At 32.5% G+C, this 14041-nt stretch overlaps 2 protein-coding genes across 2 annotated transcripts; both read left to right on the forward strand.

Annotated features, from left to right (window-relative positions):
- Window positions 1-742: 742 nt before the first annotated feature.
- On the forward strand, window positions 743-3748 carry LOC144420865 (C-type lectin domain family 17, member A-like). The gene is made up of 4 exons (XM_078110593.1): window positions 743-923; window positions 1248-1404; window positions 2437-2529; window positions 3525-3748. Exons 1-4 carry the CDS (start codon window positions 842-844, stop codon window positions 3679-3681), a joined length of 489 nt encoding a protein of 162 aa, XP_077966719.1. The 5' UTR covers window positions 743-841; the 3' UTR covers window positions 3682-3748.
- Window positions 3749-5359: 1611 nt separating this feature from the next.
- LOC144420898 (uncharacterized) lies at window positions 5360-12459 on the forward strand. The gene is made up of 14 exons (XM_078110733.1): window positions 5360-5412; window positions 6051-6178; window positions 6431-6503; window positions 6596-6720; window positions 7038-7140; window positions 7849-7969; window positions 8087-8218; window positions 8551-8758; window positions 9136-9238; window positions 9544-9675; window positions 10043-10198; window positions 10543-10628; window positions 11278-11448; window positions 11939-12459. The coding sequence occupies exons 1-14, from the start codon at window positions 5360-5362 to the stop codon at window positions 12088-12090; spliced, it is 1743 nt and encodes a 580-aa protein (XP_077966859.1). The 3' UTR covers window positions 12091-12459.
- The last annotated feature ends 1582 nt before the right edge of the window (window positions 12460-14041 follow it).

The raw sequence follows: 14041 nt of genomic DNA on the forward strand, positions 1-14041 counted from the left end.
TGTTTATATTCTTCTAGTAAAATCAATACTTTTGGCATTGAAATGATTTTTTTTTTAAATTGGAACAATTATAGTATGTACGTATTCCTGCATTTAAAAGAGATTTTGACGCATGAATTTCATTTGCACCTGTATATTATTACCGACTCACTCAAGATAAAGAAGTTGCGATAATATCCTATACCACTCAAAACCTGATTGTTCTTCGCTTCAAAAACTTACAAAAGTTCAAAGGAATAACTCCACAGTTTTTTTATCAACTCCATGAGTTCTGACAACGATTTCAATAAAGGTAGTCGTGTTCTATGCTCCCTATGCTGGACCTACTGCTTTTGAAGTCTACGAAACAATAATTTCTTTAAATGCTTGTTCAAACATGAATGTCGAAATGTTAAATGTCGAAAAATCATAAATGATATTATTTTATATTGACTGAAATTTCCCAATAAGTGTAATTACTAGTGCAAAGTAAATATTACAACACGATGCTCCACCATTTGGCCATTTAAATATCATATATCTAACTTGTTATATTGTTCATAATAATGTTATGATCGAAGTAACTGTTATTGAAGTAAATCTACGCACACTCACGCAGTAATGTGTATACTTAGCAAGGAATACCCCAGTGTTGTCAAATCCGTTGCGTGGGGTGTGAATATATAGGTATGAAGTGGGATATTTAGAGTTTAGTATATTATAAGTAGTCGCAGCATATACTTATATTGTAGTGAAGTTTTGCTATTGCAGATATCAGGTTCTAATGTTAATAGAAAATCTAAATTATATATAGTGACTTCTATTTTGAAAAATTTATTACAGATATGACGTATTGATCTTAATGATGGCTATTGACGAAACTGAAATGTTTGGGTGCAATTTCTGGTTCGTTTTGTCAACATTTCTCGCAACATCTATTGCAGGTGAAAAAAATTATGAATTTTACCTTTTTTTATTTATAGTTATAGTATGTAACAATAAGTTGTATGCATTATGCAATGTCACATTTTACTAAGTATTCAGTAAATTATGTTTTAATACAACTGACAGGTTGTACTTTTGTATTTGTAGCTTTGTATCAGGTAGTCCCATAGCCATTTTTTGCAATTTGGTTTATAAAGTAACTATTCCCGGTATCATCTCACCTGAGATATGTAGCGTCTAATGTTACCTTTATCATTCCCGAAAGCCTATAAATCCCCGTGATTCACAGATAATGTTTGTGATGAAAGATTATTATTTTTTAGGGATTTGGAAGACAGTAAACCGACCTTTTTATAAACTCACTTTTTACAACACTAAGTATTCCTGGTCAGGAGCAAAATCCTTGTGTGGAAGCGGATCAAGTCTTGTTCAACTTGATGTTAGCTCTATAAAAAATGACGTTCTTAGTATAGTCAGAAGGTGAGGATTTATTCTGATGTTTACTATTATCTCCGTCCGCTTCAACAGTGTTAGTAAAGTTTGGCAGTATTCCTATCGACAATTCCAAGGTCATTTTGCAGGGTCACTTCCAAATTTTTTTCTCATCAACCATTAGGCCCTAAAACTTCACTAGTCACTCATGGCTTTTTAAATGCTTACGCTAAAGCTCTAGCTCGCTAGAATATGCGACCTAATGCCTCAAAATTTGTAGAAAATAACCTTGAACTTAATTATAGTAAAATATTTTTGGTTCTATCGTTTTCTCGTGTTATTTTCCAACAAAACAACACCACAATCATTATTATAGCTAAAATGTTACGGAGAAATTCACAAATTTATTTACGTTTACGTGAGTAATTTACAAATTCAACACTGAGGTTAACATGTTCATGACGTCACACCCTAATTATTACTGCACGGAGGCGTTCTAATGCAACAAATCATCATAAAAACATTTTTAAATCGATGCTATTCATACTTCGGACAGTTTTTGACGTTGCTAAAGCATTTTAATTGTGTATCTTTACTACAGACGATTACAGATAAGACGTTGACGTATGAGATATTAACTCTTTTTGAACATTCAAATTAAAATCCTTCAATGTACACATAACTAATCTCCCAATAAGGAATGTATGAATCATCAGTTCTCTGTGGTGGTCAAGTCTATGATACAATAAACAAGAAAGCGATGCTCAAATATATAGAAAGGGAGTAATACGGAAATAAACAAAAGTAATGGCATTTTAGCAAAAATACAATCTTTAATCAGTTAAAATTTCAAAGCAATTGATCCAGCAGTACAAAAACACTAATTACAACATGAACAACGACAAAGTAAGAACAAAACAATCCATATGTCCACCTCGTGTCTTAAAACTAAAATAATTATGTTGTGTCTATCAAAATGAATAAGTAAAATTGTTAATGCTTGAAAATGTTTAGTTGTGAGCTTAGCAGGAATGGGAATGTACTAGAGAAACTCAAATCAGAAAATTCAATATGTTGTAGTTCTGGATCCGCTTATTGGGTTGGAGCAACAGATGAAGCCAACGAAGGACATTGGAAATGGATGGATGGATCTTCAGCATCGATTACTCCTTGGTAAATAGTTTTTTTTTATAAATTCTCACTATTACAAATTTATCGTCACGCCAATAACCGAATTGCGTAAGTCATTTTTAGCAGTTTTGAGAGAAACGTAAAAAACTTCCTAATAATATTGTTACGCCATTGAGAGTCAATAATTTCCCATGGTTCATTTTTTTAGTCGTAGCCGGATTTGAATAAATTTGTATGACGCAGGCATGTGACGTCATATTAGCGAACTGTGACTTACGCAGAAATGTGCCTATGACTTGGGGGCATACGCACCATCAGTCCTGAAAACCAAACATTCAAAAAACGTATGTAATTTACAGTATCTACAATGTGTAATCCCAAAACAGCGTATCTGTTTCATAGCATCATTTTTTAATATAACGATATACGCTTTATATTATTAATATAACGCGCTCCAAACCAAAAATAAATTTTCATAAATATTAAATATAAAGAATAAAACAGCGATGCATCTCAAATAAAAGACAGACAACATGGATTGGACTGGAAAAGTGAATATCACAAGTGTCCACCTTCTATGCTGTAATGTAAATTCAAATTTATAAACAAGAATTTAAATTTTTAAGCTAGATTCTACGATGCAAAAACTCAAAAAATACTCCACCGATGTAACTTTGCTATTTTGACGTCAAGATAGTCGCAATGTGCATGTCACTTGAATCTCCATCTTATGCGTTTCGAAATACTTGATATAAAATTGGAGTTACCTGACAGATGAGCATCATAACATAAATAACTTTTGTATAAAAAACTCAAAACTCAGAGTGACTTACGCAGTTACGTTATCAGCCTGACGATATTGTGCAAGATTTTATTTGTAGATGAAATATTTTCAAGTAATGGCGGTCGGTCATAGGTATAAAGCACATAATTGAAACTGGCATTTACGCAGGATTATTAATTTTTGCGAAAGTCCTATTCAAAATTTATTATAAAAAATACTTCAATTTGTTATTGCACGTTTTGATACTTTGTAGGAATCCAGGAGAGCCAAATGGGGGAAGGAGTGAAAATTATCTCGTCATTGACCATAAAGGAAATTTTTATGATTTTGGATCAAACCACCGAACAGGAGTTATATGCATGGAAGGTCAGCAAACCAATCATATATTTATAAATGTTTGTAAGGCTTAATAAAATTATCACGATATATATATAAAAGTTTTAACAATCACCTCTGTTTCACTCTTGCTTAATTTGCAAATAAACGGGAATATCTTCAATAATTTTGTTGGAGTTTTTATCCCATCTATAATTTCGTTTTTCTTTAGTCAATGAACAATTGGTTTTACAATCCTATTATTTTTACCAAAATATCTAATTTAATAAAGCTCATCATCCAGCCATAAAAATAATATTTGAATGAAACCATTTAAATATTTATGTTTCTATGAAATTGTTGCCAAATGAAAGTCCACAACTTATGAATAGTTTATAATTACTATTATGTTGCCTGGCATTTCCATTGCTTTCATTGCATGGATGGCGGCATTAGTAGGAATGTAGTTTGATTTTATATCAAAGCTTGATATAAAGAATGTCAGGGGTAAATTTAATTTACATATCTTTGTAGAATATATTGCTTATAATAATAATTGTGATTGAATAATTACATGATATTTTATATATTATATTATCATCTACTCCCATAAATTTTTAATAAATCAAAATAATTAATGGAAGCAAAAGGTTCGGCTCATTTTTGCGTAAATTCGTTTTGACACAGTAGTTATCGAGGTATATAATAAACTCACGCGTTTAAAAAAAATAATGAGTCTAAACCAGTGATCCTCAACCTTTTTTGGAATGGTACACCTTTTTAACCTTTTCTAAAAATCTGGTGCACCCCCCTCATTCTACATTTTCAATACGTAAAACACTCAATGTTTAGAAGTTATATATGTTTATGTCAACGCAATAGTTCGATATCTAGTTAATATGAACGTTGTTCCTGGATTCTATCAGCCAGCTGTGCAAAGCGAGGTAACAACCTTGTTTCCAGTGCTCATCTCATTATAGTATCTACAGTCTACGCCCCTTGACTAAGTTTTATTGATCAAATTTCATTGAGTGCAAAAAAGTCTTGTTTGGAAAGGTATGCTTCAAGCATTCGGACGAGAATGGTAACGGCATTTTGCGCAAGATTGGGATACCCTGGAAATTCTAGTAGTGCGGCCCTAAATTCGTCCTAGTTTTTATATTTTTTGAACTCTGCCTTTTGTATCAGATCTGGTCGTAATCAAAGATGTTCAACAGTTAGGTGGGCAATAGCAACCACTTCAATTGTGAATGGCTGAACGACCCATATATATTAGACCACCAATATTCTAATATTCTACAGCCTGATAATAGGCTCCGAAGTTTAGCCGTAGCAAGATGCTCATGTCGCCTACAATTGATCTCATCTTGGTTTGCATGTTTGGGTTTCCATCTTCCAATTTAAAAGGATTAATGAGATAGTCCAGACATTCAAAATAGGAAACATTACAACTTGCTACATTATTTTGCCGCAACTTTAATTCGTTTTAAAACACGGAATCGTGCTATCCAGCTTCAAAAATGTCACATTCTTCACCTTGCATCGATAAATTTAGCTGATTTGTGATTTCAAATATTGCTGTTACTGTGTTAGATCAGACAATTTTGAAAGCCAAAGGATATCTAAAAAACTAGCAGCCATGGAATTGAGTTAGAAAAACAGATATTCTATGCTTCTTGAAATGAGGCCGAACAAAATTAACATTTATGATAACACTGAGAACAATATCCAAATCCCTTTTGTGACAATTTTCATAGCTTAGTTATTCGAGACATGAGGCTCTCAACATATGCACCGTTAACAAGATATCACATTGCTATTAAAAGGTATTATGACGTTAAATTATGACAAGCAGATAACAGAAAATTGCAGACATAAATTAGCCGTAAGTTTACAATACATGTATAGGTCAGATATTGCATAGGCTAACATTGCCTATTTTTAGCGTATTTAATCAGAATAGCGTGTGTTAGTATGTACCCTACAACATTCGGTACTGTACACCGCAGGTACACCCTATTGATGTGGTATTCATACTTTTGGGTACACCCTGGGTTGTCTGAACTTTATAGAATGTTTTGTGTTTTTTATAAAACAAAACAATGAACGTTTGGACAAAATAATGAGCCCAAACTCTATACAACGTTTTGTGTTTTTTTATAAACCAAAACCTGAACCAACAACTACTCTTGCCTACATTTTTATACTGTTTTGATTTAGTGATTCCCTTTGCAATTTCTTCGAGAATATACAGACTGACCGCAATTGGAAGTCCTCACCCTAAAGTTCATTATGAAACAGCTCGAACAGAATGCGCAAAAATCCAATCTCGAATTTTGAAATTGACATCGGCCACAAAATCTCTTATCAGGGGCCATTTAAATTCTAAGTAAGTAAATATCGAAAATAAATATTGAGCCGCGTGAAACAAAACATATTTAATTTTGTAAATTTATATTTTTAGTCATTTCAGACCTGATGATAAACTCTGGTTACTAAACACAGGTTCTACTTGCTATTCATTTTCATTAAGTGATTACACATCAAGAACCACATACTGTACTGACAAGCATTACTACATTTGCGAACAAGGTATAACAGAACAAGCGTTTTATCAAGTTATATTTTAAATGAAAATCGTTATATTAATTTAGCCGTTTACTCCAAGATGCTCTTATCCACTGAAGCTTGTGTAAATATAAGTTTTCTGAAAAATATATAAATGTATCAAACATATTCAAATATACCAAAAATTTATTTCGTAAACTTCTTTGAAAACTACTGTATGAAACATTAAATTTCAGTTCATCCTAATATGTATACGTAATTCTTAAAAATTTCCAGCTGGGCCACATGATATGCAATTATCCACAACTAACTTCATTGTGGATTCATATTCTGGCACGAAAGAAATAACGTGCATGTCATCTGGGTTCCCACCACCGACTGTTAAATGGATGAAAGGAAAAACTGCAATTGAATCAACATCAATAAATCACCAAGCTAAAGTTGGACAAAAATTAGTTTTGGATCTAAACAATTGACAATTGAAGACGAAGGACAATACGAATGTTTCGCGTCAAATACAGTTGGACAAACTTTTTACGAATTTTCACAAACCCTTAATGTAAAAGGTGAGAGGCCGTACACATCATGCATACATATATGATTAAAATTTAATATAAAACCAATAAATTGTCTTTATGGAGTAGCCATAGCGAGCAATCGACAAAGTTTATATAAAAGGTGAGAATATAGGAAAGATGTTGTGCATAGACGTTTAAACAAAATTTTTATATCAAATTCTTTCGTTTTATTGAGCAGAAGGAACCATTTATTCGTTCGCTATTGCTCAACTACTCTTTTGTAATATAATATCCATTGCTACTATGTGTTAAAAGATATACAAACATGTAACAGTTCTGTTAAATACATGTTTAAACATTTTCAGTTCCAAGTCAACCATCAACCACAAACATTACATCATCACCTTGCAATTCCAATTTATTGGTCACTTGGAAACCACATGTCCGTGGAGTTGGAATTGAACACAGGTATATAGCCTCACAAAATACCATCAGATGTTCTCATCCAGAAATAAACACATCTCACGTAAACTCACGAATAAAAAGGAAACTGAAGTTGAATAACGTTTAATTAGGCTGACATGTTATATGCCAAATTTGCGGTATACATTTAAAAAATGGTATTTTACTACCAATAAAATATCATATTATCACAAAACAAAACATTCAACGCTAAATATCTACTATACAGCATTCAAAATACGTAGCTAACCGTTTTACTGGCATTTGTAAGTAATTTTGGTATGTTTAGTTATTGCCAGTTTGTCCTAGAACATCTAAGCCTATTGGATCTCCGCTCTAGCAGGCATTTCCGGTTGAAATAAATTTCTTACGGGGGTTATGCTGTCAATCTAGTATGGTGTGCTTCACCGAAACTCCGGATTGTTGATTCGTTTTAATGGCATTAGCGAAAAAACGCTCCGCGCCGATCGTGGAAATATATCTGATTTTTTCACAATTTGTTTCCATTATCTCATAAACTACCTCGAAAATTAAATAATATCAACTCAGTTGTTTCGTAATCCCGTTCATTGTCGTTACAAAGTACGCTGTCGTTATAGCTTATAGGAGCAATATTACGTGGATGGTAACGGTTTGCTGATATGCGGGCCGATTCATGTATTGGCGGAGATCCTGGGCTTGTTTTATAAACAATCGAATACCGTTATATCATAGATTCCAGATTATGGATCCTATCAACAGCAACAATTATAAAGTTTTCTTAACGACGCCGAATAATGTCTCCATGACGTCCAACGTGACAGGTCTGCAACCGTCAACATCTTATATTATTAAGGTAATTAATTCGGATATAGAATTTATAAATTTCAAATGGACAAGAATCTCTCTGTTGAAAAAATCTATGGTCGTATGAAAATTAACAATTTAAAAATATCCGACTCTAAACCTTTAGATTGAGCCATGCTTAAACACTCCATCAATTTGCCTCAGCCATTATGCAACAACCACAAATGCAACCACTGGAGGTCTACCCGGTCCTGTTACAAAACCAAGTTTGGAGATGACTTATGATGGTTCTTGCAATGTATCTTGGTCAACAGAGAGGAATCCGGAACATATATTCGGGTTCAAGATTTGTATATTGTTTACTGACGATGTGATCGAGTATTTGACAAGACGATTTTTATCTCTTTCTGTTCAAAAGTGGATACTATCATGTGACATAAAAACGTCATTTGTTCATTTAGATTTTTAAGTGGTTCAAGTTTATTTAGTTTAGTTTAATGTTTCAGCATATACAACTCTATGAAATTGAATTAGATAATCTTTAAGACTATGTTCGATGCTGAAAATAGAGAATAATATTCCATGAGTTGTAAAAATAATTATACCTAATAACTGATCACTTCATGATAGCTCGTTCTCGCGTCAACAAAAGCCATATTGTCGTCATACTATGAAGATGATTTCGAAACAAATGAAATATTTCTGATATCGGAGAAAACCTCATATGTTCTTCCGAAAGTTTTCAATAGAAAATACAATGTCTCCATTCAAGCTAAAACTTGTGCAGGGTTTGGACCAGGGTCAGAGGCGGTGGGGGGATGTGTTACCGATACTAACGGTAATTCAGAGTTTTTCTTAGTCACTCTACGAATTCATTTTGTGCTCCTGTAATTTGATATCACATGAAATAAGATTATTTCCGATTATTAACGGTATACACTATAAACTTTTGTACTTTATCCTTGTACTAAACTCTTATAATATTTTTAAAATTACCTAGTTAAATAAATATCTTTAGTGCATTTTCCTTAAGATTTACCTTGCAATTGCCGGTCAGGTTCGATTTTATAAAAATGAAGGATACGTTGAAAAAACCACACTCAATCAGCTCAGTACATTACCCAGTACGTTATAGCTTTATTTGAACGCACATCGGATATGCTCACTGTCTCAGAAAGAATGGATAAAAATTTTACTATTGTTCGTCATTTACAGCACCATCCAACATTCAAGCACCTTCAACCAGAGGTGAAATAAGTGGTTCTGGAATATTGGAATTTACAATTAACATTCCAGATGGAACAAATGGTCCTATAAGGTGATTTAATTATATAAATGATATCTCTCGCCAAAGTAAAAAGCTGTTTTAGTGGTCCGAATAAAGATGCATATGACGTATAGAATAAATCAAATGTGATGTCTGGCAATTGCCTTTGGGCGAACTATGCTGCCATACGGGATTTGAAATATCAGTTACGGGTTGACCCCAATCAACCATCAGATACAAAATATTAGGCAAGGAAAATAAGCAAAAAATAGTACTTCTCCGTTGAAATACATTGTAAAGACAGTATCCATAAATTCTACTGATTATTACATCACCTTGTTATTATACACCTTTAGTTGTTACTTTATCATCGTACAACTCAACGAAACAAGCAACACTTTGCCTGATTTTAACAATGCACGTATGAATAAACTGAATAATTTAGAAATCGAAGATGAATATATTGCAATAGCTTTGATCAGAACCAGGTAGGATCCACGCATTAGCGTTTTCAACAGAATAGTATATTATGTTAGAATTATGCATGTTGCTCCTTGTTCCTGATTTACTGCTTCTAAATTGTGTTAATAGGTGTATGTAGGCGTGACATAACAATTACACATAATGTCAGTTTGATATTATATCCTGCAAAACTCCAAACACAATCCTTCTAGTGGGTTTGTTTTATACACAATGTAATCGAATTTTTTTAAATAAATAAATTTGTTAAAACTTACATTTATTAAAACCCCAACTTTTAAAAATAATTTTTAGTAAACAGAATCATATATATATGTATATAACATGCTACGGTCTTACTAAAACACCATGTAATACATGTTTTCCCTTTCAAAGCGTTGGGCATAACCGTCCGAAAATGAGTCTGATTCTTGGAGATCAAGCAAAAACAAAGTGTGACATTAGCGGAAATAACAACAGTGGTAATGGGAATAATTCGAAATATACGTATGCTGCATATAACAAGAGATTGTCACTCGATGAAACTTACAGGTACGAGAATAAAGTTGTCGTTTCTTCAATATTTCTTAATTGCTACTGTATGGGATGTCCAAAATGGCCGAGTCCCACTTTCCCCTCGTTTTGTAAATATGTCATATATAAAGGGAACAATAAGTAGGACGCGCCATTTTGAAACACCGTCTCTGTATTGCAAGATTTTAGTGCAATTTCATTCTGAAAAGAATATATTAAGGTATTTTAGATAACGGATATTTATATGCATATCAGCTGCAGATAACAAAATCTTCAAAACTATATTTTTTTTAAAAAGTCAAATATAAACAAAATATATTGTAATTTTTGAACTAACCACATGACACCCTTGTATATTGCAGAATATTTCTTGTGACTTCTACGCCAACTAAGAAAGGTGTTTCATTCGGTGCTAGTGACGCACTCGTGATTGGCAAACGTTTCCCAGGTGATTAAAAAAGGAAACAAAATTTATCTTCCTGTTTCTTTGTCAAAAGTGAAAAATTTTACCCAGAAATTAAAAATTTACATTAGAATGAATTTCTTGCAAACACCAGAAAAATATTTTCTGCCTGTGATCCATGTGACTAACCTCAGACTTCTAGACACAGACACAAAAACCTTAAACACACACACAAAAAAATTTCTATGTACACAACGAATCAAATATTTATCGCAATGCAAAATTTTATTTAGTATTTTATTAAACGTTTTATTGAGCTGAGCGTTTTTAAATGAGCTTTGAATCGAAAAGATTTTTTCAGATAACAATCAAAGTAAATTTGCAATTTTAATGTTTTATGCATTCCATATTATCATACTAAGCTAGATTAGATTGCAACACGAAAGGTGACACAATTGATTGATCATGAAAACTATTTCTTTGTATTCATAAGCGTAATTAAGGTTTGACCACTTGAGGTAATGATATTATTGTTAAAGTTTGTTTAAATATATAATAGGTGGTATTGCAATATAAAAAATACATAGAAGTTTGTTACAGATGGAGGATTTATTTTAAAAGCTTTGAAAATTTCTTTCAACAATTTAAATTTCATATGGCTATACTTAACGGCTATGTTTTACTTTTCATACAGATATCACCTTAGCAGTGGTAGCTGGAGGAATACTTGTTCTTCTGTCTGCTTTTGTGTGTCTGTGTTATTTGAGACATCGCAATAATAAAAGGAAAAACAAAGTCCCTGGGACAATTTCAAGCATTTCATTCAATGTTTCGAAAAAAGAAAAGCTAGAACATGTATCAGCAGGTAAGAATGCCGACTTTATCTAAGGTGATGCCTTTTCTTGTGTCAATAGATTATGTATTTACAACTTTAATATGAATAAAAGAAAACATGAGTAAGGAGATAGCATGGTTTCAAATCAAAACTCTCAAGTTCTTTTATATATTAGACAAGACTTTTGATGACGATATGTGAACTGTTCCTCATATGTTTGAAAAACAAATCGCTCTCAATGCCGTAACTTGTTTTTCAACACTTTACAACAATTTAATTTTATTATCATGTAAAAACCTATAATAAAGGACGATTATTAAATGCACAGAGTGTATCTATGAATTGTTTTGTAATTTTGCATTTCAGTCAAAAATGCTTTTTATCATTAACTACTTATTACTTTTTTTTATAACTTCATGTGGACTCTTGTTTATCGACAAAACCTTGAAATGGAAAATATTAATGGGATATAACATATATATTCGAGTATCCCATTACTTCATGCAAATACATATTACAGCAGGTACTATAATTACACAACATCATCTGAATACGTCAATCAACACTTATGAAACGATTACTGAAGCATCAAATGGTTACGAGGACATCACCGATCCTCCAGAATGGAATCCATACGAGATTGCAGTCAGCCAATACGAGACTGTTTTATGAGAATTTTAGTGTAATGCAATATGTCAATTCTTTTTGTTTTAGAAAAAATTAAATATTCATTTAAGTGATACGTTATTGATCAATGATATTGTAACTCAGGGGTGTGCAAAATTCTTTGTCGGTGGGTCATATAACATATTTCAGACATCTGGGCCACACAATAAATTCAGTTTTTTCAAAGGAATTAAACTATCCTCAAAATGAAAAACTTTACCATTTCAGTTAGAAATTTCGAGTTCTTTCACATTTTTTTTAATACCAGCTTACACGACTGGTCAATCATTATACATACTTTCTTTCCATTTGAGCACATTTTTAACCATAAACAGTCTTATTAGCATTCTATGCTTGATGGGAAAAAAATGGAGTTTTGATGAGATCCACAATAAGTAGCTTGACGGACCGGTTTATGACCCACCTCTTGCACACCACTGTTATAAACCCCACTAACGCTTGACAAAAGCAGCGAAATGTGGAAATGTCAAATATTTTCAAATAAAGCTCCAATATCCAATATCTAGAACTTTATTATTATTATTACAAGACAGCTGATACACTCACAAATTTAAAAACTTTTAAGTTATGAATCAGCTACATTACGTAAAATTGTTTTATAAAAGATTGTGTATTAAATAAGTTAGTTCGTGTTCTGTTGAGATACCTGGGCGAGAAATGTTAATTTTTAATATAGTCATTTGAGGTATTCAACAGTCGTATGCTTACCGATTCAAATGATGAAAACCCAGCATTGGTGAAATTATGTAAAAATTCGCAAAATGGAAATACTATGTAGGGAGTACAAATGTATCTCCTATCCTAGTTACATAAACGAACTTTTTATCAAAGTGTGTCATGCATTTTATAATATTGAAGACGTGTTCTGGCTTTTGTTACATAAGCTTCTACGTAGTAATGATTAATTTCCCGTTTTCGTATACTTGCATTAAGATTTGATTGTACTCATATATATATAGACACTAGCAAATAGTGTGTGTTCATTGATTTTTGAAGGATGTTAAAAGATATTCCGCTGACTACAATTTTTTAACACAATAAGAGTTATAGTCTTCCCCAGTAGCTAATACTAATGAGTAGTTTAGCAAGTTCAATGTGATATTGGAAATATTTTCAATTTTTTTTTGGAGGGAATGATATGTAGAATATTAAGGCGATGTGGAATTGATGGAATCATTTTTAACTGATAGGTTGTTAAACTAATAATTTTATATATTAGAAATAATTTCTGACAAGTGCAAGAGGGAGTCGAGCTCATGGATTCTGTTACTGAACTACTAAACAGAATACTATTATCAGTCACCTATCTACAAGTTTTGTCAATATACCTTTTTTCAACTTCAAATTATTAAACTTATAAACAACCCATGCGTGTTGAACGTTGCCATATGTAGTGGATAGCGGAAGGCATCAGGCATATAAGCGTAGTAAATATTTGACGTCACGAGCAACCAACATTTCTACATTGACCTCGCTGCTATTGACATGGATTGAGCCATTCAGGTATCTACTTTGAATTTTAGACGGAATATCAGCTGGTATGTTGTTTTGCCTCGCACAATTGTATTACATTTTGGCGCAATTATTATTCATATTACCTTGAATGCATACACATGAGCAATGACCACGCCGTAATGGACGAAACTAAAATGAAACGGATGCTCGTAAATGAAACAAGAGAGCTACGCACAAATATATGGACACGTCAGACCAGAGCGAATCAGTCCTTACCGGTACCTTTGACGCTACCGGTACCCTCAAAAAAGTTCCGAATTTCCAGTAGCAAGAATTTTGCAGAATCAAAACGTACAGCCAGTCATGACACTGACTAAAATCCGTGTTCCCATGGATAAAAAATAATACATCAAAATTTTAGACGAAATATCAAATTTCATAGAATTCACGCAAAATTTTGAAATAAATAAAAGTAATAGCC

This window comes from Styela clava, chromosome 3 (genome assembly GCF_964204865.1).
Source record: "Styela clava chromosome 3, kaStyClav1.hap1.2, whole genome shotgun sequence".
Classification (NCBI taxonomy): Eukaryota; Metazoa; Chordata; class Ascidiacea; order Stolidobranchia; family Styelidae; genus Styela; species Styela clava.

Coding starts and splice junctions, on each gene's coding strand:
- LOC144420865 (XM_078110593.1), top strand. CDS start 842: ATGATGGCTATTGACGAAACTGAAATGTTTGGGTGCAATTTCTGGTTC. Junction 924..1,247: donor TCTCGCAACATCTATTGCAG/GTGAAAAAAATT, acceptor ATTATTTTTTAG/GGATTTGGAAGACAGTAAAC. Junction 1,405..2,436: donor GTTCTTAGTATAGTCAGAAG/GTGAGGATTTAT, acceptor AATATGTTGTAG/TTCTGGATCCGCTTATTGGG.
- LOC144420898 (XM_078110733.1), top strand. CDS start 5,360: ATGAGGCTCTCAACATATGCACCGTTAACAAGATATCACATTGCTATT. Junction 6,179..6,430: donor TTACTACATTTGCGAACAAG/GTATAACAGAAC, acceptor AAAAATTTCCAG/CTGGGCCACATGATATGCAA. Junction 11,449..11,938: donor GCTAGAACATGTATCAGCAG/GTAAGAATGCCG, acceptor TACATATTACAG/CAGGTACTATAATTACACAA.